This window comes from Peromyscus californicus, unplaced genomic scaffold, assembly GCF_007827085.1.
Source record: "Peromyscus californicus insignis strain IS unplaced genomic scaffold, ASM782708v3 Scaffold_7__1_contigs__length_154581171, whole genome shotgun sequence".
NCBI classification, from domain to species: Eukaryota; Metazoa; Chordata; class Mammalia; order Rodentia; family Cricetidae; genus Peromyscus; species Peromyscus californicus.
In genome coordinates, this window is record NW_026294595.1 from 57872704 (window position 1) to 57896922 (window position 24219).

At 39.1% G+C, this 24219-nt stretch overlaps 2 protein-coding genes across 6 annotated transcripts in view; one reads left to right on the forward strand and one right to left on the reverse strand.

The window, feature by feature from the left end:
• Nckap1 (NCK associated protein 1) overlaps positions 1-22044 on the reverse strand; it is an 81272-nt gene extending 59228 nt beyond the window's left edge. For 2 of the 4 annotated variants that reach the window (XM_052723846.1, XM_052723845.1), the window contains exons 1-3: positions 21866-22044; positions 10631-10648; positions 9516-9626 (exon numbers count right to left, since the gene is read on the reverse strand). In XM_052723846.1, the coding sequence (XP_052579806.1) occupies positions 9516-9626; positions 10631-10648; positions 21866-21973 (237 nt within the window). In that variant the 5' untranslated portion in view covers positions 21974-22044. The remainder of the gene's footprint in view (positions 1-9515; positions 9627-10630; positions 10649-21865) is intronic. The other 2 variants (XM_052723848.1, XM_052723847.1) reach the window with 1 other exon arrangement.
• A 186-nt stretch (positions 22045-22230) lies between these two features.
• Dusp19 (dual specificity phosphatase 19) overlaps positions 22231-24219 on the forward strand; it is a 63252-nt gene continuing 61263 nt past the window's right edge. Inside the window, exon 1 of one of the 2 annotated variants that reach the window (XM_052723850.1) lies at positions 22231-22805. The gene's annotated coding sequence lies outside the window, so the exon portion shown is untranslated. The remainder of the gene's footprint in view (positions 22806-24219) is intronic. The other variant, XM_052723851.1, reaches the window with a different exon arrangement.

Genomic DNA, 24219 nt, shown 5'->3' on the forward strand with positions numbered 1-24219 from the left:
AATAAGAAAATACTGAGATACCTTTTTCCACTGTCATAGCGCTCACTCAACTGGACTACTACAGTGGTTCCTAACTGGTCTTTGGACTTGTGTCCTCACGTATCTTCACATAGCATCAGCATAGTGTACATCTCAAGGTACACACTGCTCCACCTTGAAAGAAGCAATTCTAATGAAGACCATGTAATATGTTAACACAATGGGAAGTACAGTGTGAGAACTCTGTGTCTTTTAAAAATGTACGTAAGTCTAATGTTATTTCAAAATAAAGTTTTAAATTCCAGCAATCTCCTGACATGCTTAAAATAAAATATAATCTTACAAGTACCTGATGTTTTTTCTTTCTCAAAAATCACCCCACTATCCATAGCTGTCACACTGGCCTTGCTGTCTGTCACCAACCTCAGAGCTCTTGCATCTGCTCTTAGTCATGTCTGGGATGTCCTTTGCTCACTTCTCTTCGGTGAAGGCTATACTATTGAGGGCTACTTATCTAAAGTAAGCTTCCCTTCTAGTAGTCGCTAATCCAGTGGTTCTCAACCTGTAGGTACTGACCCCTTGGGGGGGGGGGTGTTGCATATCAGCTATCCTGTGTATAAAATATTTACGATTCCTAACAGTAGCAAAATCAGTTATGAAGTAGCAACAAAAATCATTTTATGGTTGGGGGTCACCCCAACATTAAAGGGTCCCAGTGTTAGGAGGGTGAGTAGCCCTGCTCTAAACCCTATCTTGCTTCCTATTTCTTTCTCCCACTTATCTCAAGAAGAAAGTGCGTATTTATTCAGTCACCTACCGTGTCCATCTGAACTGAATTCTACATCTTCTCAGCGCTTCAGCATCTACAGCCTGAGTGCAGAGCACACTATAAACAACAGATCAATCATCCTCAAATTTTTCAAAGCAAAAATCTTAAGGGAAGCCTTAAACTTTTGTGATTAGTAAATGAACTCAAAACCTGGAATACATTCATCTCCCAGGTGAGTGTATCTTAACATATACAGTGACTGGATCCCCAAAGCTGGGCAAAATATTTATTTGATCATGCCATTCCAGAACAGGTAAGTATAAAAGAAAGAAGTAACTAAAAAGAATGGTATGTGTGTATCAATGAACAAATCTTTTAAAGTTACCTGAAAATCCAAATTAAAACAAAGATTTTGTTCTCTCTTTCTTTTTTAAAGGATCATAGGATCCCACTTAAAATTCATCATATATATTATCATTGCCTTGGACAGATTGGCTGACCAGCAAGTTCGGATAATCTACCTGTCTTGAGGCCACTTCTTCTACTCCCAGCACTGGGTTACAGACACATTACCATGTCCAGCCTTTATATATGTGCTTGCTGGAGAACCAAACTTGATCTACTGAGCCATCTCCTTGGTTCCCACCCTCCAGGCACTGTATTTTTAAGGTTTTTATTTCTCTCCCTATCAATAATCATGTTTCCAAAAAAAAGTACCCTTTAATGTACAATGTGTTTAAAAATACATATATTCTTGGTACAATTACGTGTAAAAAAACTCAACTAGCTGGGACATTGAAGCAGAAAGCCCTCCTCTGAATAAACTTTACTGATTATAGAATATCACTTCTTATTTCTCAAGAGTAATTTTTATATAATTTTAGTATATTTATACGCACTAAGCCACCAACCCTATTCAGCTCAGAATATTTCCATCATCCCAAAAAATGTTCCCTGTGCTTACTGGCAATTAATCTAGGTTTGACTCTCAGCCCTGTGCTTCCTGTCTGAACAAACCTCTCTTCTGTAAACACCTCCTGTAGCAAAGAATCCAACAGTATGCACAGCTTGGTTTATTTGACTCCTTCACTTAGCATAATGTCCTCAATGTTTGGTTGTAGCACAAATATGTATATATCAGTAGTGTTTCCTTTGAGCCTCCAGAAATTTGGTTTGGAGCCGGGGAAGAGTTAATCACATTTTGTTTATTCATTAATCAGTTAGTTGATAGGCATCTGAACTGTTTCTAGTTTGGAATTATGAATAATCAATGCTGCTACAAACAAGTCTTCAGAAAGACATTTTTATTTTGTCTGAGAAAATTTGGATTTTCTTTAATTAGAACTGCTTTCTTTCTTAGTTTTCAGCTGCGATTCAGACAGCCAAGTGAATGCAATTCAATTGCTAAATAACATCATTCATTATTTGTGAACAAATACTGCAAAGAAAGTATCAGACATTTTGGGAGAAGCTGAGTAAAAGTATGAACACAGACTATCTAAATGAGCTGTAAAGTATAGTAAGGGATGTACATATACATACACATATTGCTAAAGTTAAATATACAGTTTAGAAGCCAGTTCCACAACTATTTCTAGGTAGAAATTCAAAGATGGTGGGGAAACTATAGTTCCCACATTTGCTTCAAGCCACAGGGACTCACCAACTGGTAATGACAGGAAATGGGTAAGATCTTGTATTGTAGTACAAGACAGACCATAGTAAAAAAGCCATAGCTTCAAAGAATTGTGAGGACAGTGAGTCTGGCGGAGGAAATTAAAGATGGGCCTAGAACCGAGGAAACCCATGGATTATCTGGGGTACATACTGACAGGAGAGAATGATAGTTTCCTTAATGGCAAGCCAAAAAGCAAAACTATAAAATTTATTTTAAGTTATCTTGGCATCTTTTAGTTGTTTTTGGACATCGACTGTTCCTGAAAAGCTTGGGGATATTAGATGGCATTAGAGAGAGAATGTTTACACCTCCACCAAATCTCTGAACTCAAGGCTCCCTTGACTATTCACCCTACTTTAACTGTCACTCACCATCATATCCTAATTCCTTTCTTACCCATCTTCATTTTAAATGGCCCATCATTACAATTATCTCTGGTCCTTCTCTTCCTCCTACACTTGCCTGACGAAGCCTACAGTAGGAGATAGCATACACACGATGACTTGGCCTAATCTAATTCCATGATCACCAACAGTAACTGAGTCAGGACACAACTTCAGTTTCTACTGTCAAGTGACTCTCCCTCTTTCCTCAATGGGTAAAGCACTTTCTCAAGTCTCTTCAAATCCCCAACAATTAGCTCTCTTTGATTCTTAGCTTATCCCACTCTAGTCTGAGTTCTAGATTGGAACATACAATTTGTTGCCAGTGTCTCCCCTCAGATTTCTACTAGTCCTCTCAAGCTTAACACATTAAGATTGAGCTGTTGTATACAACCTCCACTGAGTCCATGTATCTTTTGCTTTCTCTCCTCAGTAAATACTGGTATTTGTTTAAAACCATCAGGTCTTCTTTCTTGTTGTCATTTAAAAATAATAGTTGCCTCAGTTATTTCTCACTGTACTGAAATTCTTTTAGTTTTTTAGAATTCAGGTTCAATTTAGTTAAAACCAACGTTCTATCAAGTTCCATCAGGGAATGCATACACTCATACTGAAGTACACTGCCACAATGTGTATAATATTGTATACCACAGTGATTCCTTCTAAACCAGTTTTATTTGTTGCCCTATATCTCCTAAACATCAGAGATTATATCTCCTAGACATCAGAGATTCAAAAATGAGTACATGGTTTGGTCCATAAAGACAGATATGCGAGGTATCAGGGAGAAATTACTCCCCCTGTTGGAGAATGGAAGGAATAGCAAGGGGGTAGATTAGAAAACATGAAAATCAATGTTTGGCTTACTATATAGTACTTGTCTCCACAGATAGCATGCATCTGAATGAGTTAATGAAACTGTGCAGAGCTGAAGACAAGCCCCAACGAAACAACTTGATGTTTTATAAAAGTGAAAGGAGACTATAAAGATTTTAGTTTAAACAACCAAGTTACAGAATAATGGCTCGGGCAGAGAACACAATAGAAAGGAAAAAAATTTGCTGTTCAACTTGGAGTTGTTCAAAGGACAGCAGACATTCAAATCATAGAAAATAGGACGTCATTTCATCAAAGCCACAGAAGCAGAAGTGGGATTTCTTTGGGGGGAGGGGTCATTTAGAAATATACTTCACTGGCTTTGAGGTAAACCAGGGAGTTAAGGAGATAGTATAAACAACAGCTACCATTTTCAAAGCTATTTGTCAGAGTGCTAAATGCTTTAAGGCATATTGAACCCCTTCAGATGGGAACTATTTTCATTTTAGACATACGAAAAATGGTGCCTTCAGATGTTAAATGATTTTGCCTAAAGTCTCTTAGCTAGTATGTGACTTCAAATTCTGACCCCAAAGTCTATCCACTCTCTAGCCACTACACTTCTCTCATAACAGAAATCATGGCAAAACAAGAAAAGCTCCTTAAGTCTGGCTAAGAAGGAATTAAATGCCATTACCATTTCCTGCTAACTTCTTCACACAGTGGGCATATCAGGGCAGTCCTACATTTACTCCAGTACCACCACCACACCTACCACTCATTATGTTTTTAAAGCTAGGAATCTTATTCTTTTACAAGGTTATTTTTAGGAACCCTACAACATTCATAATGAGAGTTGCATTAACTTTACTTTTTAAAAAGCACTGGAATTTTTTAGCTTAAAAACATTTTGGGATCTGAGCCGGGCGGTGGTGGCGCATGCCTTTAATCCCAGCACTCGGCAGGCAGAGGCAGGTGGATTTCTGTGAGTTCGAGGCCAGCCTGGGCTACAAAGCAAGTTCCAGAAAAGGCGCAAAGCTACACAGAGGAAACCCTGTCTCGAAAAACCAAAAAAAAAGAAAAAAAAAAAAAAAAAGATTTTGGGATCTGATATAAGTTTAGGGCAACATTTAATACAAATGAAAGTTGGTACCAAATAGACTCGTTCTTTATCAAATATTTGACATTCTCTATTATCAGGCACCAGGGGTTAAAAAAAAAGGTGTTTAAAATATATATTTAAACCGAAAATAATTGTTACACAGCCTCTTGTAATATTATGCTTCCCTAAGAAATAATATCCGTAACTTAAAATATTCTTCTTTGGTTGAAAATATGATTTTCAGCCAGGCGATGGTAGCGAATGCCTTCAATCCCAGCACTTGGGAGGTAGAGACAGGCAGATGTCTGTGAGTTTGAGGCTAGCCTGGTCTACAGAGCAAGGTCCAGGATAGCCCGGGATACACAGAAACCCTGATTTTGAAAAATCAAAACAAAACAAAAAATAAGACTTTCCAAGTATTTTGACAATTGCCTGTGTTCTGGTACAGAACCCCTATTTCATCTCTGCTGCCCTCTGCTCACCAACAATGCCCTTGCTCTTAGACCTAAGTTATATCCAACACATACATGGCAGTAATTAGTATTTTCCAATTACACTGGGAAATAAAATCAAAATATTATACACAAATGCACAATAGGAAAATTCTGTAATGACAGAATTCTTTTTACACTTGTTTGGTTGCATTTTGAAACATGGTTTCACGTTGCCCAGGCTGGCTTGGAATTTGTAACTGAGAATGACCTTGAACTCCTGATCTTCCTGCCTCTACCTCCTAAGAACTAGGATTACAGGGTAGTATTTTTCTTATTTTAATATGACAAGCTAGATTTTAGATGTAAATACAAAGAAAGAAACAGAAGAAAAAAATTAAGTTAAAATTATTTTTAAAAATAGCAAGAATTTTTAAATATACACATGGACAATGTGAGGATTTAAAATTTTTCCTATGAAAAGTAGTATTGTTTTTTTTTTTTTTTTTTTGGTTTTTCGAGACAGGGTTTCTCTGTGTAGCTTTGCGCCTTTCCTGGAACTCGCTTTGGAGACCAGGCTGGCCTCGAACTCACAGAGATCCGCCTGGCTCTGCCTCCCAAGTGCTGGGATTAAAGGCGTGCGCCACCACCGCCCGGTGAAAAGTAGTATTGTTTTAAATGGATTTCTACTGCATTCCTCATACTGGATCATAACAGATTTTCAGACATCTAGGAGAAATATGGACATCTTCACAGTTGAACTTTCCAAGATAATGGAAAATAACAGTTCAATAATTTGGACAGTCTGAAATGAAATAAAATCTACCAAAATGCACAGTCCAGCACATACAAAGACAGTAAGTGGCTACTATAATTATAAAACCAGTATGTTACAATTACAATGAAATTTCATTTCATCAACTTACTTTGAAGCATCTGAGGCATTTAATTCAACATTATAGCTGGGGGAGGGTAGCACCCCTCCTTCTTTGGTATAGTTCTTTTTCCCCCTAAATCCAGAATTAAATATACAATAAATGCCCACAAAGGGTCCTGAGTAAGAATATAATGAAAACAAGGAGGATGCATTACACGCCACCCTGCTGCTAACAGCACTGCTCTCTTTGATATACACTTGCAAGTTGTTCTCATGGCTTCCAACAGAACTAAAAAGCTTAGAGATAAGATGAGGTCAGTTATTAAAGAAGGGACCAAAAACCAGAAACATTTCTAGTTACAATGTTGTAGGGGTAACCCTTTTCTTAAAGAATCTGTTTTAGAAACTTCAAAAAGATTGTTTAATTTTCATTAAAACAATCTCTATTCTTGAGTTCCTTTTCTTAAATGGAGGACAAGTATTATTTCTACGGCATGAATCAAATCAGAAATAGTGCCAACTGTGGGGTAAACACAAGCATGTTCTGTGGCACAAAGACGACAGAGTAGAGCAGACAAAAGGTGCCACTTCTTATCAGTCCCAGACACTGCCATTCAGATCTTTAAACTTTCATTAACTAATTTTTGTTTTGAGACAGGGTTTCACTATATAGCCTTACTTGGCCTGAAAATCACTTGGTAGACCAGGCTGGCCTCAAACTCAAAGATCTGTCTGCCTCTGCCTCTTGAGTGCTACAATAAAATGTGTAGCCTTCATTAACTAATTTTATGGAATTGAAAAATAATTACAAAGCTCAACTTCTTATTTCCTAATCTAAACTAGCTAGCAGTCTATCATCAGTATTTTAGCAGACCCAGACCAAAGTTGAAATAAATCCTCTCAAAGAGTCAATACATAATATAATGTGTATTTAAAGACAAACAAAAAACAGACAGCACAGAATATCATATACAGAATAATTGTAAAAGCAAATGACAAACAGGCTCTGCAGAGTTAATTGTACACATAGTCCTAACAGTTAACATCATTATCAATTTTATAAGTTCAACAAAGAATAAACACATATCAGAGCAAGTTTACTCATAAATGTATGCCTTAAAAGCAAACTAAGTGTATATATATATATATATATATGCACATACACATACAAAAATGTTCAAAATACTGTATTATTCAAAGCCAAGAAAAGTAAAAATAATACAAACATCTATCAACTTGTGAATGAATTCATAAAATATTTTATGTTCACAGTGGGATAATTTTTACAATAAAAAGAAATGTAGTGTGAAATCTGCTAACATTTGGATAAACCTGGAAAACATTGTACTAAATGGCAGAACCAAGTCACCAAGTATGACATGTCCAGATTATATTTACAAAAGAGTTCTAGAATAGGCACGAACACAGAAAGTAGACCAGTGCTTGCCTACGACTGGGAGGCTGGCAGGGAATCAGGGATCCTGAATGCTCAGGAAGCAGAATTTCTTCTGGGTGATTAACTGCTCTAGAATTGACCAAGTTGTTGAATATACTAAAAACCAATGAACAGTTTATTTCACGTGGGACAACAGTATGGTACCTGTGGCTCAGAATTATCCTGTGCAGATACTAAAAACCCTAATCTGTACACTTCAGAGGTAAACTGTACAGCGTGTGTATATATATCAATAAAGTGTTTACCAAAAATTTCAATTTTCTAATGTTGAAAAGGCAAGAAAAAGTATTAAAGAACAAAGATCAGCAGAGCATTATTATTACAAGCAGTTTGCCAAGCATATTGAGGACAGTAAAATTATCAATCAGCTTCTTAAGAAAATGTTTATTATTATTAAACAGTTCATAAATACCTAATCAGCTCCTAATAAGATCTCACATTCAGTAAATGTGTCATATGAAAATTAACATGCTAAATTTAAGAGATTTTCATGTCAGACACTTTATTAGGAATAAGTATTTACAGAATTAAGTGACAGATTTTCTTTAAAACTGTCATTTCGGGTGAGTATATAATCTCTCAGAAGAAAGAGAAAATTAATGTTCATAGCTAACACACTTGTCTTTTCCATAGAGACTGTGAGACAGGCTCACTATGTGGTCCTAGGGACCTGAACTCCCTATGTAAACCAATCTTGCCTGTCACCAAGAGCTACCTGCCTTTGTCCAAAGGAGTGCACCACCACACCTGGTAGATCATGCAAATATTTTACTATGCAATAAAGATGAATACATGTTTTCTATTTACTTTGTTTTAATTTTTGATTTTATGGAAATTATTCAATGAAATACCATCATGCTATTTTTTAAATTATCTACATTAAATAACTGCCTTTTAAAAAGTGTATGCTTTGAATAAAATTTTTCTTATCAAGACCTTTGTGATTCCTTTATATAATCAATTATAAAATACTAATACAATCTTTTATAAAACCAAGATTTTTACCAACCAAAACTTAAAAAAAAAACAACAAAAACAAACAAACCTTAACAAAATATTTAAAAAGCAGAAGAAACCCAACCCAAGACTTTTTTTTATAGCACTTGACTTATTTTTACTAATTCTGGCTAACATTTCTCTCCACATTGAAATGTTTTAAGTATTTACAACAAGGGAAATAGCAATCTTCTATGATCACATATCATTTGAGGATAAAACCTGACAATGTATCTTTTAAATAAATTCTCAAGACTGGGAGCTCATAATAAGGGGAAATTGCTAGACTAAATCTTTATAGAAAGCAAAAAAGAAAGCAAGGGGTGCAGTATGGAAATATTAGGGAAAATTAAAGCAAACTGATGACTTGTGAAAAGATTCCAAGTCAATAAAACTTATAAAAATGCTACAGTAAAACTAAATTTTAAAACTGGTTATTCATAAGAGTACTATAAAAAAAAAACTGCCCCCAGATAAACACACCAGAAAGACTAAATATGACCAAACTTTACAAGAGAAAACTTCCACGTAGGAACTAATATGGGAATAAAGACCCTAGCACCATAACCTCACTAATCCAGAAATGCTTTTGGAAACCAAGAAAATGCCAGGGAAGCAAATACATCTTATAAGAAAAACAGCTGCCTACTAAAGCAATAAAAGCTCTATGAAGCGACTGCCAACCTCAAAAGAAAATTAAGTTAATGATATAAGGATTACAAGATGCCCCAAGTAACCATACACACATTTGGGGTGTTGTTTATGTATACATTAACTATTCTTACTGTAACTTCAAAAAAAAAATAGTGTAAGAAATTAAAATTTAACATTTTCCACATAACATGTAGCTGGAAGCTTTTCTAGTTTCAGAGATATGAATACTGTCTTTGGAAGCACTTAAGTAAGGTCTAAACTCTGTGTATGAAAATGCTGCACATAGCGTTAGATAAATGGGAGACACAACACTCCACTGAACATTGCTCTTCTCATAGATGGGTGACACCAAGTAGAAAATTGGGACAACTTACATTGTTGTTGCGCGTTTCTACAGCAGGAAACTTTCTGACTATGAATTTCACAGCAGATTCCAGGTTTTTGTCAATAAGGTAGGATGGTTTAGCCTTGGGATCTCCACATGCCTAAAAAAACAACAGTAATGAAAAAGAGTGAAATGTATCTTCCTAAAATCAAGGAAGAATAGCAAATCTGAAATCAGAAATTAGAAAGATTTATTGTTTTTGGTGAGCAGGTGATAAAATGAACAGGCAAAGTGCAGGGATTATCACAGCTGAAATATGCGATGGGAGACAGTACAGAGATGTTCTTCTACTGAAAAAAACGCATGGAAAGTTTTTAAAGCAGTTAGCGCAGAACAGCAGTGAAGGAAAAAGCTCAAACCTAAAAAAAGGAAAAGAAAATGAAAAACTTTTTTGGTTTGAGGTAGGATTGTATTCATCTGAAGCTAATAAAGTATTACAAAATCAAATACTAAGTAAAGTCCTAGAAATGTTTCTAAGTGTTATAAAATGAAGGCTTATGTCTGAAAATGTCTTTTCCAAAATGTTTTCCTCATTTGATGTCAACATTTTAATACAAGAGTCCTAGTTCAAAAGAACTGGAAGCTGCTAACACTGAAGTTGGCCTACACTCCTAACATGTTGCCTGCTCCTCTGGTCATCTGCGTTTACAACACTGTGTTCCCTCATACCAGTAGCACCTCAAGCAATGCACCTACGTCTGTCCTTTATCTCATAAGCACAGAATAATGGCAAGGTCTCCATCTGATCCCATCAGCAGCACAACCTCCTCTGCAGTGAACTGGAAAGCACTATACAAATGCTACTGGGAAGGACTAACAGGAAATACCAACAGTACAATATGTGACAGTTAACTGCTTGTGTTGAGATGCTTTTTCTTAGGGAAATATCAAAAATCGTATCATTCTTGCTCAAGTTTTTTATTCCATTTTTAAAGCATATGCTTTTATAGTGATGTCTGCCATATGTGAGGAGATACAGTACTGTAACCTGACCTTCTAGTTTACTGTGGCTATGTTGTGGATTACAGAAAGAGAAGTTATGAAACATGAGACTGATCTGAAAGCGGGCAAGCGGGCAGAGGGAAGGTGAAAAGCTTTGCAAACCTTCCAAACTTGTCCTTGCTGGGGAAGCATTGTAATAAAAAGAGAGAAAATTACGTGTAAACAATGATTGTCAATTATGACATACTTTTCAGTAGAAAACTTATGCACTGCAGACTACGGATAACAATACAAAATGAGAACTGTATGGTGCTACAATTTATAAGGTACTTAAGTAGCGAGTTCTATTATACAGCCGATTTATATAGTTTATAGTATTCATATAGATTAAATACTACCGTGTAAGTGTACAACCATGTCAGTATCTTGGTGGTCTTTCTAAATCAACTTAAAATAATACTAGAAAGAAGGAAAAATAAAGACTACATGCAGCTATAAAAATAGGAGCAAAGACCATTAGTGAAATTTTACATACCTTAAAAAGAAACGGTAGCCAAAAATAAAAGTGAATTGTTACAAGATGAACTTTGTACTTCAGCTCAAATTGAAACTATTTTTCAAATATCACCTAGCTTCCAAGCCAAAGTATGAAAGAAAGCCAATAAAAAACATTCCTATTTTTATAACTGGAAATAGGAACGCAGTACCCATTCTTAGTATAATTAGATCAAACAATTTTTTAAATTTAGAACTTAACCTTTAATGAGACTGACAAGGCTACTATGCAAATCCACTTCTACATAATATTAGCATAATCTGACTTTTCCTCAGACTATAATTTCTTTGAAATAGTTTTTTTATAGACTGGTCTTCTAATTTGTCCTCTTTCTTCAAGATATAACATAAACTAGATTCACATAACCAAGACCCATACAACTAAGAAACTGCCCTTTAAAAATAGCTACAGATTAGCATTTCCTTATATAAAGCATGCCTATGACAGTACCGAATCCTAAAGTGACTCAACGTTGACTTTTCATGATATGTATCTTTTATATTCCAGTTATTTAAAAATCTAGGTATTAACTTTAACAGTATTAGCAGCTATCAATAAAACAATGCGCATTTCCCAAGATCACAAAAGAAATCTGTATATAAGCAGCTCTTCTTACATTGAAAACAAAATAAAAAAGGAATTTCAGTTCAGTGGACAAATAAAAGTATACATAACTTCTCTGCATGCTGCTCAGAGGGCCTCTGTAAGAGCATCCCTGAGAGGTGACACCAGATTCTGCTAAGCAGCTAGGCTCCGATCTCTACCACTCGCTAGCTCTGGGGCCTTACATATATAACATTTCCTAGTCTCAGTTCCTTCTGTAAGAGGCCCAAGGGAGAGAGAGTACTTACCTCACAGTGTCATTATGAATGTTTGAAGAGCTTAGGTAATCCATGTAAAGCATTTAACAAAGGGACTGGCACATAAGTGCTCAAAAATGTACACCGTTATTAGGAATGGTTATAATAAAGAATATGACAATCACCTAAGCCAGAGTCTACTATGGAGACTGATCATCAGTAATGGTCTATAGCACGGTATCTAGAACCAGCACATTTAGTGTAACTTCCTTAACAAACCTAAGTTTCTCTCTCAACCACATTATCCCTTTCTCTTACTTATCAAAGAGTCTAACGTACTATATTTGTTTTACTTACAGAAAGAATATAGCTTTATGTTTTATTTGGGGTTTCTGGTGTTGAGGATTGAACTCATGAATGCAAATATGCTAAGAACATATTCTACCACTATATCCCTATAGCCCAAGAACATGAGTTTTAAAACAGGATGCCCATGTTCAAGTCCCGGCTAGGTCACATAGCTATAAAGCATGAGTTAATGATTTTATCCTTCATCTCTTGGTGTCTTCTTCTACTAAACTGGAGATAGTATTTACAACCTGTCCTAAAAAGTTCTACATTCACTACAGAGGTGTGGTGTGTTTGTGGGTGTGAAGAACTTATAGGTGTATTTCACATACCATGAACATGAAAAATAAAAATAAAAAACTAATACAAATAAAAGGAATATACACAAGTTTCATTCTACTTTTTCTAAAATCAACTTACTTAACATATTTACTTAATAAAAAGAAAGATATTTATATGAGGAATACTCAGGGGGAAAAAGTACAAGAAAAACTAAACTATAATCTGATTAAGTTACCTAGGTAAGATACACCCTAGAAAGGAGCTATGACTGTAACTCAGTTATGGTTTTCACATAATACTACCATAGCAGAAAAATTCTAACGGGCCAGAAATCTGTCTATAAAGATTAATTTTCCCCACTACTGTTTTACAACAGAAATTGTCAACATATTTGAAAGCATTTCATGCTATCAAAATTATAATTAATCCTTTACTTTTGATTAGTCATCCTAGAAGTACAGATTTTTATTAACTACAAACATCACAACACTTAGCTACTAAAACTGTCTGTACTAATACATCCAGAAAGGCCCATAACAAAGACTGAATCTGAACACATTAACAAAAGGAGCTGAGACATGGCTCATCAGGCCCAGTCCCTGCTGTGCAAACATGAGAACCCGAGTTCAGATCCTAGTAACCAAGCAAAAGCCCATGGAGCAGTGTGCCTCTCACCCCAGCACTGGGGAGGACAGAGGCAGGCAGATCCTTGAGGCCTGATGACTAGCCACATTAGCCTGAATGCCATTCTGATGGGCTGGCTATGTAACTCAATGCTTGCCCAGCATGCTGAGCACACTCCCCTCCCCTCCCCCAGTATGGATGCACAGTATAGAAAGAAAGGAAAGGAAAGAAGGAAGGAAGGGGGAGGGGCAGAGGACCTGTCTTCTGGCCCAAGTGGCACACAGTCCATCTGATTTATTTAAGGATATTAATACTACCTATCTTATAGGTGGTCATAAGATTAAAATATACATTCTAGGGTAGGTAAAGTGCTTATCTCAATGCCTAGAACATAAGTATTTAATAAGTTCTAAATCACATCTTCTCAATTTAAAGTAAAACTTTCAATCTATGTGGATTTCCAATTTTACATTCATAATGCTAATTCAACATCTATAAGTTAATTTTCTCACAAAACCAAAATCGAATGTTGTCACCAGGAATAGATTTCCAGAAAACATATATTATGTAAGTCACAAAATAGATGCCTTTGACTAGAAACACTAAGACAAGATCTGATAGTTTTTTCCACAAACCTACCACTGAAATCCTTTTTAGTCCTTTCCTCAAGTGTTTACAGCTAACACTACATACCACAGCTTAATTTTACATGCTTAAAGCTACATGTTTTTCCAAGAACTTACCAAGACAAAAAAAAAGTCAAATAATGCACTCTCAAAATCCCACTACCTATTCATAAAAGATTATTAACAAAACCCAAGAAACAACAAAACAATCAAAAATAAGAGAGCAGAGGCAACATTTACTGGGCAATTCTCGTATTCAAAGGCCCCCATGCTTTACAGATTACCTGAAGAGAGGTGCTTCAGAGAAAAAAGGTGACCCAGTCAAGGGTTTAATCACTAATCAGCAGGCCCTAAATACAAACCTGTAACTTAAATTCTCAATACCAGAAGATATATCTCTAGATGGATGCCAAGGCGATATATAAAAATATACTACATTCTTATCATAACTCAGCTGCTCAAAACTGACTAATTTGGTAAGTTGTTTTTTTTTTTTAATATAGTACAATCAAGAATTGCAGAATCAGTGGTTCCTATTCCAATTTTTTTTCTCCTGTGCCTCCTATATTTTGGCCAGACACTCTACTTTAAACAAGTACTTTCCTTGAGTTTGAGTAGGGAAAAAAATAAATACTTCACTAATAGTTTAGAGGCTGAGAGAAAAGTGTGTCAAAATTACTAAAAATGCTTTCAAATTCATGTAATTTTATTAATAATTCTAGCTCTTAATTAAAGATAGTAATTGCAGATCTAAAGATAAAGAAATTATAATTTCTGTTCTCCAGGAACAAATCTTGGGAAAATCAGGATCTAAGAGGTTCAAACCATTACATCCTTCAAAATCATTTCCTAAATTTTTTTGTAATTCTGGGTTGGGGAGGTGGCTCAGCAGTTAAGAGCACTTGCTGCTCTTGCAGAGGACCTTGGTTTGAGTCCCAGCACACATGTGGTTTACAACCATCTGTAACTCCAATTCCAGGAGATCCAAAGCCCTCTTCTGACTTCCTCAGGCACACACATGGTACACATATATACTTGTAGGCAAAACATTCACACACATATGTAAGACAAATCTTAAAAGGACTTATTAAATAAAAAAACTCAGTGTTAGCTATTGGGGTAAATTCTGAAAGATCAGAGAAGCAGAACAAGCCACAGCTAACCTCATCTCGCCAACTTCTCAGCCAATCCTGTTTCCTCAAACTGGAAGCTTCTAGAAGAGTCCTCACCTGAAAGGATCTCACCTGAAAGGATCTCAGCTAAAAGCCTAAAAGCTTAAAAGCCTCAAGTTCCTGGTCCTCAAGCCTTATATACCTTTCTGCTTCCTGCCATCACTTCCTGGGATTAAAGGTGTGTGTCACCATACCTGGCTGTTTCCAGTGTGGCCTTGAACTCAGAGATATGGATGGATCTCTGCCTCCTGAATGCTAGGATTAAAGGCATGTGCTACCGCTGCCTAACCTCTATGTTTAATATAGTGGCTGTTCTGTTCTCTGACTCCCAGATAAGTTTATTGGGGTGCATAATATATCAACATAAAACAAATAAATCTAAAAAAAGTTAATAAAATAATTTTAATGGCTCACATTATAGTTTCTAACAACTATCCAATTCACAAGGAGATAACTATGTCACTACATTTCTTCCATGTCTGAGTTCCAATATACAGAATATCTCAGTTTATGAAACAAAGATTTTTTTTTTACATTTTACACACTGACATACTTGTGCTCAATATTAAGTAGATCTTTAAAGAACTACTGCAGGGGGTGCTGGAGAGATGGCACAGTGGTTGAGAGCACTGGTTGCTCTTCCAGAGGACCTGAGTTCAATTCCCAGCAACCATATAGTGGCTCACAACCATGTATAGTGGGATCTGATGCCCTCTTCCTGGCATAAAGTTGTACATGCAGATAGAGCACTCATATAAACTAACTAAATAAATCTTAAAAAAAAAAAAAACTACTGCAGAACACACTTCTGCAATTACTCTGTATGAACACTAATGTCTAACTATACTCTCAAGTATTGAAAAGGGTACTTAAGAAATGTTTCTAAAGGTGGAACACAGCTGGACTTAATGGGAAGTGGCGTGAACATTTATGAAGTGTCTGCTTTGTTCCAAGACCCAGAAACAGAGTAACAGTAGCCAACATTTATCCTGTTTATTCCTTTTTTAAAGCTTAAGGGGGGGGGGGGGTGCTGTTTGCAGGTGTCTGTAGAGGCCAAAAGAGGATGTTGGATCCCCTTAAGTTGGAGTTACAGGTATCTGTGAGCCAGAAATGGGAGCTAGGAACCAAACTCAGGTCCTCTGGAAAAGCAGTAAGAACCCTTAATCAGTGAGCCATCTCTCCAAGTTCACTTATCCCTTTTTACCAGGCACTGTAGTAATACTTGACATAAATAAACCCATTTAGCTCTCAGAATATGATGTTAATAACAGTATTGCACCACATGGGAGAACTGGAACTTCTACTTAAGATTCCAAGGATGAAAATCAGTAATACTGAGGACTGGAGATACAGAGCAACAGAGTGCTGGCCTACAACCAGCAGGGCTAGTAAGACTTTGAAAAAGATGTAGGTCCGGCACCTAACAGGTCCTGAGGGCAGGTACATACCATGAAGACATTTTGCGTTTTAAAGAGAGCCTTGTACAACCTTCCAAGAATGTAGTTATAACCTGACAAACGGAATCCTGACAATGAATAGCTGTCTGAGGAAGAACTCAGAGACAGTAAGGACTGCACCACTTTTTTCTTATAGCAGAGCTTCTCAGCATCACAACTACCGTCTGACTCATTAGAGTCAAGCCAAGACCCAGACATTTTCAAGTTCTTCCAAGACAATTCTAATGTGTACTGAAATAAAGGATAATTCAATTGTAGGTAAAAACTACTAATCTCACTTTATAAATTATAGCCAAGAAGGATAAATAATTTGTTCAAGGTTAAAACAAATTAGTACTAAAGCTTTACCTAGACTGTGACTGTCAACACACAATATCATAAGACTTGGAAAAAGAAAATCTAAGTACAGGGAAGTATAGTTTGTTTGCCTATTTAAAAAAAAAAATTAAGGTTGGCTAGATGGCTCAGCTGTTAAAGACTCTTGCCACCATGCCTGATGACTGCAGTCAATCCCCAACACCCACATAATGGAGGAGAAGAACACCCTCCCCCAAGCTGCCCTCTGACTGACTGGGGGGTACACACACACACACACACACACACACACACACACACACAGAGAGAGAGAGAGAGAGAGAGAGAGAGAGAGAGAGAGAGAGAGAGAGAGAGAGAGAGAGAGAGAGTGAGAGAGAGAGAGATTAAAAAATAAATTAAAAATACCAGCACGAATATTTTAGAACATGTTTTGTACCTTTACTGAACAAAAGGTGTGGGATTTAATCTTTGTTTATCCTGCCTGTGCACTGTGGGCATGCCTGGTGCTGCCAGAGGCCAGCAAAGGGTGTCAGATCCCTCGGAACTGAAGTTAAGGACAGTTGTGAACTACCATATGGGTGCTGGCCATCAAACCCTGTCCTCTGGAAGAGCAGCCAGTGCTCTTAAGTGCTGAGCCATCCATGCAGCTCAGAAATTTCATCTTTTATTCATTTATTTATTTTGTGTGCAGGGGGGTGCAGAGAGAGAGAGAGATGTGGAAGAGGACACGCTCACATGTACCATGGAGCACATGCAGACATCAGAGGACAGCTTTCCAGAGTCAGCTCTGTCCTTCCACCACGTGGACCTTAAATCCTCCTCCGGGCACCAGGTCTGGCAGAAGTGCTTTTACTCACTGAGCATCTCACTGCTCCTGAAATTTTCATAGTAGGTTCTTCAGAAATCTGATTGTGGATAGAGCCAATTCAATTTTTTAAACATCTAAAAGGAATATACAATTAATAGTAATATGCCAATAACCTTACAGAAATGTACACGTAGAGGCATAATTTTCCTTTTTACTGTGGATTATTTGTGATGGAATTTGTATGAAAAGACCATTTTCTTTCTTTTTTTTTTGGTTTTTCGAGACAGGGTTTCTCTGTGTAGCTTTGCGCCTCTCCTGGAACTCACTTGGTAGCCCAGGCTGGCCTCGAACTCACAGAGATCTGCCTGCCTCTGCCTCCCGAGTGCTGGGATTAAAGGCGTGCGCCACCACCGCCCGGCGAAAAGACCATTTTCAATATGTTATCAGTGTATCAGTGAGTACTAGTGGAGATTTGTTTGATTTTGTAATGTATTAAAAGGAGAGATAATTTTAAACCAGCAATTTAAAATTTTAACTCAAATTTCTTTGGTAGAATATATTTTGTATCAACTTTGCCTGTTAAGTTTATTTTCCTTGTGATTTTCTTTACATGGGTCAACTGTAGGTGTGTGCACATGTATATACATGTAGAGGCCAAAGGTCACCTTTGGTATCATTCCGTAGGAGTTACCTAACCTTTTTTATTTTGGGGAGGGGGGGTGTCTCACTGGGACCTGGGGCTGGCTGATTTGGCTGATTAGATTAGGTTGGCTGATTAGCCAGCAGGCTCTAAGAATCCACCTGTCTCTATCTCCCTGGAGACGGGATTACAAATCTGAAATTTTAGGTCAGTACTGGGGATTGAACTCATACTCTAATGCTTGTGTAACAAACCCTTTTCCAAATGAGCTCGCTCCTCAGCTCCCTTTATGGTTACTGCTGAGATTTAGTCCCTGATACATTTTAACATGTACAAGATAAAAACTAACCACATAAGAAACTAACAGAAATAAATAGGGCATTTTGCTTAAACTAGGAGAAGTACCTAGAAAACAGAAAACCAGAATGAAGAGAAACAGCGAAATACAGTTTTTCTTCCATAATCTTCATTTTAGATTTTTATTTTCAAAGACAAATAGTGAAGCTGGGAATTTAGCTTGGTGTCAGAACATGTCTAGCAAGCACAGCCTCTGGGATTTGTTTTCCAGCACTGTCTTGGGTATGAAATCACAAAGTCAAATAATAACTTTGTACACTGAAAAACTATGTAACCTGCAATACACGAAATACAATTAGGAATCATGATTAGCCTGTTTGTTTCATTAATAATACTCAAAGTTTGTTTAATAGTTTAATTAATAGTAATCACACGCCTAAGATTTCTTGCTCATTGTTTTCAATATTGTATTTGTTAGTGAATATAGTAAGTTCTTAAGATTATAAGAATTGATACCATTACCAAGAATTTAACAATATTGCAGGCTTTGGTAAAATGTATAGACAATGATGAAACTATTCCCTGTTGAAGCAGAACACTGAGGTATTTTAATAATATCAAACTTCATAAAGCCTTAAATTGTTAATGTGTAAACAGATTTGTATATATGACAATTTCAAATAATCTCTTAAAAGAATCTTGGAAATGTTTCCTTATAAGCTCATCTTTTAGGTAGTCTAATGTTGAGAGGGCTTCCGCCCATGCATTTAATCTCCATCTACTGAATGTCTCCTTTAGCACTGGAGAAACGGGAATATTAAGTCCAGTGTCAAGACATTCATATCTTCTTGATTAGAGAAAGACGTGTAGCTAGTTAACCAAACACAGTGTGTAAGTAGGATTGTGGGAGACTTGAGACTTTAAAGATTTTAGACTGGGAAAGAAAAGAACATGGATAGGGACATTCGTGCCAGGTTTTGAAACATGAGTAGGAGCTGATAACTATTTTACTTCCAGTTCCAGGGGCTCTCACACCTTCTTCTGGTCCCCGTGGGCATCAGGCACACAGGTGGTACAGAAGTACATGCAGGCAAAACACTCATACATATAAAACTTAAAAATCTAAAGAACATAGAAACAAATAAAAAGATTGTGATTTATATTGCCATAAGAGTACAGACAACATGAACCTTAGAGACACATGAACACATCTTACTTCTTTGGCATGATATTTGAACAAATGTTTCAATCCTTAGCCAACTGGGTATACAGACAGGCAGTTCCATGGGCTAAAAGATGAAAATTCTATCAAAAGGGCCAGCAAGATGGTTCAGAGGGGAAGGGCACTTGCAGCTACATCAGATTACTCAGTCTGATCCCAGAAACCCTCCAGATAGAGGAGAGAACAGACTCTTACAAGTTATCCACTAACCTCCACACAGCCCTGCTTGCTTGCCCTCTCTTCCTCTCACAAAATAAATATCAGATGCATTTAACACACACACACACAGAGTCGATTTCAGTGAGCACTAATCAAAGCCTTGTGTGCTAGATAATGCCCCAAGTATTGAAATGCCCTAAGAAATGAATTGCTCTTCTCAGAAGAAATTCGTAAGCCAAGTAGGCAAAATATTTCAAGAAACTAACCATACATAGGTGCTAAAATACAACATTTCAATAACCCAAAATGCTTGACAATTAGATATAATGGCTACATTCACTTATTTCCCATTCCAGGAGTCAACACAAGAGCCTGAAGTTTCTCAAAACAGGAAGTGAAAAACACTTTGAAAAAGGCAGCAAACTGTAATTATGAGTTTAAATGCTTAGAATTCCATCTACTATTACCCATGAAAATGAAGCATTAAGAGTCTGTTTATACTTATTCTCTAAGAATGTTCAGTGACTTGACTGCATTAAAGAAAGTTATTTTGCTCAAACACCCAAACCACTTCTGATGTTACTCTCACTTCCTCTTCTAGAAAACCATCAAAACCATTTCCTTTAACCACAATACCACACGTCTGGTAACTTTTAGTAACATTTGATTTGCTGGGCTTTTTTTTTTGTTTTAAACACAGTCCATATAGAACTTGATTTCCAAACTTCTTAAGCAGTGAAATCCAAAAGTTGTCATCAATGCAACTCATACTACCTCAAATTAAAATTTTTCCTAACCCCATAAAGTTACAATCAAGGAGTGAATGCAGAGGGCTTTGTCATGTCACAAACTGAATGGGCACATCCTAGCTCCAGATTATGCTGGGTTTAGAGACTATAATTCATTGAAACCAAGTGGGAAACCAGAACAGCACAGCTATCCTTTCCCAACGTTTAGCATTACTGACTTAAAACAGTGTGCTTCAAAATTACAGTGTCTAAATCAATTTGGAGGAGCAAAGCAAGTTTATACTGACTTGAATTTTTAAAAGCATCTTCAGCAACACTCACAAACAACCTATACTCGATTGCTATGGTCTAAGGGCAATAGTTCACGTTACATTTTTTTAAAAACGAGATTACGAAAAAAAATGACACAAATACACAGAAACCCACAAGGATGTAGAGATATAAACTGTACCAAAAGCAAACTTTTCTCTATTAAACTCCCTGAGGCTTATCAAAGCTGTCCTAAAATAAATGGATTTGGGGTTGTTTTCCTCTAAGGTAAGTTAATGTGGCATTTTTCTATTTTTTTTTTTTAATCTCTACTTTTCTTAACTTCAATACTGCCTTCCACTCCCTAATCTGAAGACACAGGTTTCCAATAGGTCCACTGGCTAGTTGCTCAAATCATCGTACTACGCTGCGAAGGGAACAGCAATGGGCACAGATTTCGTCTTTATCTCATACAGCCATTGTACTTTAAGGAACGGTGCTAATCCGACAGGGTTGGGAAAACTACAGCGTGGAGGAGCAGAGAGGAAAGGTGGTTATTCCTGTTCCAGTGACTCACAGCCGACAAGTACTTCAGACGAAAACCGGTTCCACCCTCACTTCCCCCTCCCGTCCATCTCCAAACTGAAATGATCCTAAACGTCAACATGCTGTCGGGGTGGAGGGGTGGGGGGTGGGGCTTTATTCAGCGACCGAGGCGGGGGAAAAAAAAAATCGAGTGACCAAGTGGGGAGCGGAGGGTCAGTCGCCACATTCCCGCACTCCCACGCCAAGAAACCCGGGCCCGCTCGCCGCAGCCCGGCAAGGCCGCGCGCTCCCCCTTCCCGCAAACCAACGCGCCGCCGCGGCGGCGGCGGCGGCGGCGGCCATGCGCGGCCCGGCCGGTTCCCGCCGCCGGGAGCCAGAAAATGGCTCCCGCCCGCCCGCCCCGCCGCTCACGCTAGGCCGCGGCGCATCCCGGAGGGAGGCCCCCCGCGCGAGCAGGCCGAGCTCGCGCCCGCGCGGCCTTTTTTTTTTTTTTTTCTTTTCCTTTTCCCCCGCCGCACCCCGCCCGGCCTCGCCGGCCCGTGCGCACCTTCTTGATGTTGTAGAGGCGCGTGAGCATGCCGACGCCCCGGTCGTTGAGGATGGTGAGCTTCTCGGCCAGCTTCTGCTGACTGGGCTGCAGCACGGAGCGCGACATGGTGCGGCCGCCGTGGCCGCCGCCGCCGCCGCCGCCGGGCGCGCAACTCCCCGGCTCGCCGCCTCCCTCAGGCCCGCCCGCCCGCCCGCCCGCGACCTCCGCCTCAGCGCGGCGCGCCCATGCCGCGCGCCCACCCGCGCCGTGACACAGCAGCCGCGGCGCTCGCTTCCGCCCGCCGCCCTTCCGCCTCCACCCGCGGCGCTCTCCACCCCAGTTCCCCCCCCCCACCCCCGGGGCCGCCTTTCCCGGCTCCTCCGCTAGGTGTGGCGGTGGCGGCGGCGGCGGCGGCAGCGGCGGCGGCTGAGAACGAGGCGGCTTCCCCGGAGCCGGGACCGGCGCTCGGTCACCTGATCGGCCGCACCGGCGCCCCCGCGAGGCCGCCGGGAGAACTGCGGCCCGCGCTCCTGGGCGCCCCGCCCCGGCCTCGGCTCCCGGGACCCGACCCCCCCTAGGCCGCCTTCCTTCCTCGACTTCCCCAAAAGTTGCCTCCGCTCCCCGCCCCCCCCACCGAGGACCCGCGGCGGCGTCGGGGCGGGGAGGGTGTGTTTCGGGAGACTTTCCCCCCAACCCCCCCGAGAGGGGGCTGGCGGCTGGGAGCGTGTTTTCCTCCCACGCCTTGACAGACGCTCCCGGGAGAAGGCGGCAGATGTGTGCTCCGCTCGACCGGCGTCGCCGCGCCACCACCTCCCGGGCCTCGCTCCCGCCTCCGGCCGGCTTTCGGAGGAAGGAGGTCGGAAGTGAGGGCGACTCGAGTTCCTGAGATGATCAGAATGGAGAATGATCAAGGACCGGCACCCATCCGGAGGAGACACGAATAGGGCTCTGGCATGTGGTAGGCAAAAAAAAAAAAAAATGTTGGTTCAGTGAAGGAGGGTTCGCCCCCAGCCTCCACCTTAAACCCCAGTCCTTTCGGGAAGCAATTCTACTTTTACACACACACACACACACACACCCCTCCCATCGCACATCAGGTCCACTCCTGATCACTCAGGGTTTCAAACATGAACAAATTGGGTCTCCACGTGAATGACTAGAGTGAAAACTTCCACCGCAGGGGACTCAGGTCACTTGGATATTTGGGGCTTTAACTAATATGAGCTAATTTTATAATGTATTCATTAACTTAAATCAATCATGAAATGCCCCACCACCTTAAATAAAAGGCAGTCTGAGGTTAATAAGATACGGGACTACTCATCAAAGCAACTTTCCAATGAAATGTAACAAATAGTTTCTAAGACATTTTACAAAGCTACTGTATCTACTAGCTTACAGAAATCCACAGGAGTACACAGAATAGATCTTCCTTAAGGATTGTTTAAGAGTTCTAGTCCCACGGGAAAAAAAATCAAAAGTTTATCTGTCAGTGTGCAGTATACATAGAGCTGCATACCTTCAATGTATATATTCTCTCTCTCCCTCTCCTGCATCTCAGAAACCATCTGTTGAGCTATTTACTCTGTTATTAACTAATTGGGAAATTTAATTTACTCAGCTACTTGCCAGGCTGGTAGCTAACATTTAAATTTACCAGAGGCTGGGGTTGGAACCCGAGACAATTAAGAGGAAACTGGGAAAGGAAAGCTGCTGTGAAGCCAGACAAGAAAATGTGAAGGCCCTGGGGGTAGAAAGCAATATGTGTCTGTAGGGAAACCAGAAATCAGTTCTGTCTCGATGGGTAGCAGTATTTTTTTCAAGATGCACTTATTTTTATTTTATGTGTATGAATGTTTTAGCGTACATGTATGTTAGTGCACAGTGTGCAAGCCTGGTACACACAGAGTCCAGAATAGAGTGTCAGATCTCCTGGCACTGGAGTTATGGACAGTTGTGTTAGGTCCAAATCAGGCCCCCAAAATGGCAGTGTCACTGAAAATGTCCTAAATGACAATCTGGGCTCAGCTCAGGCGGAACTCTGACCATCTAGACAGAGCAAGAAAATGACACATAAATTTGAACAGAATTCTTATTCTTCAAGAAAGGCTATCATGCTTCCAGATGATCTTTTGTTTCTTTGTGCTTTGGGGTAGAAAGGGTTTTTATTTTGTTTTGTTTTATAATAACATCTCACTATGTAGCTCAGGCTAGTCTTGAACTTTTGGTGGTTGTCTTAGTTACTTTTCTAATGCTGTGATAAAATACTATAACCAAGGCCACTTATAAAAGAACTAGTTTAATTGGGGGCTTATGTTGAGAGCATTAGAGTTCATGACCATCATGGGGGACGTGGCGGCAGGCAGGCATGG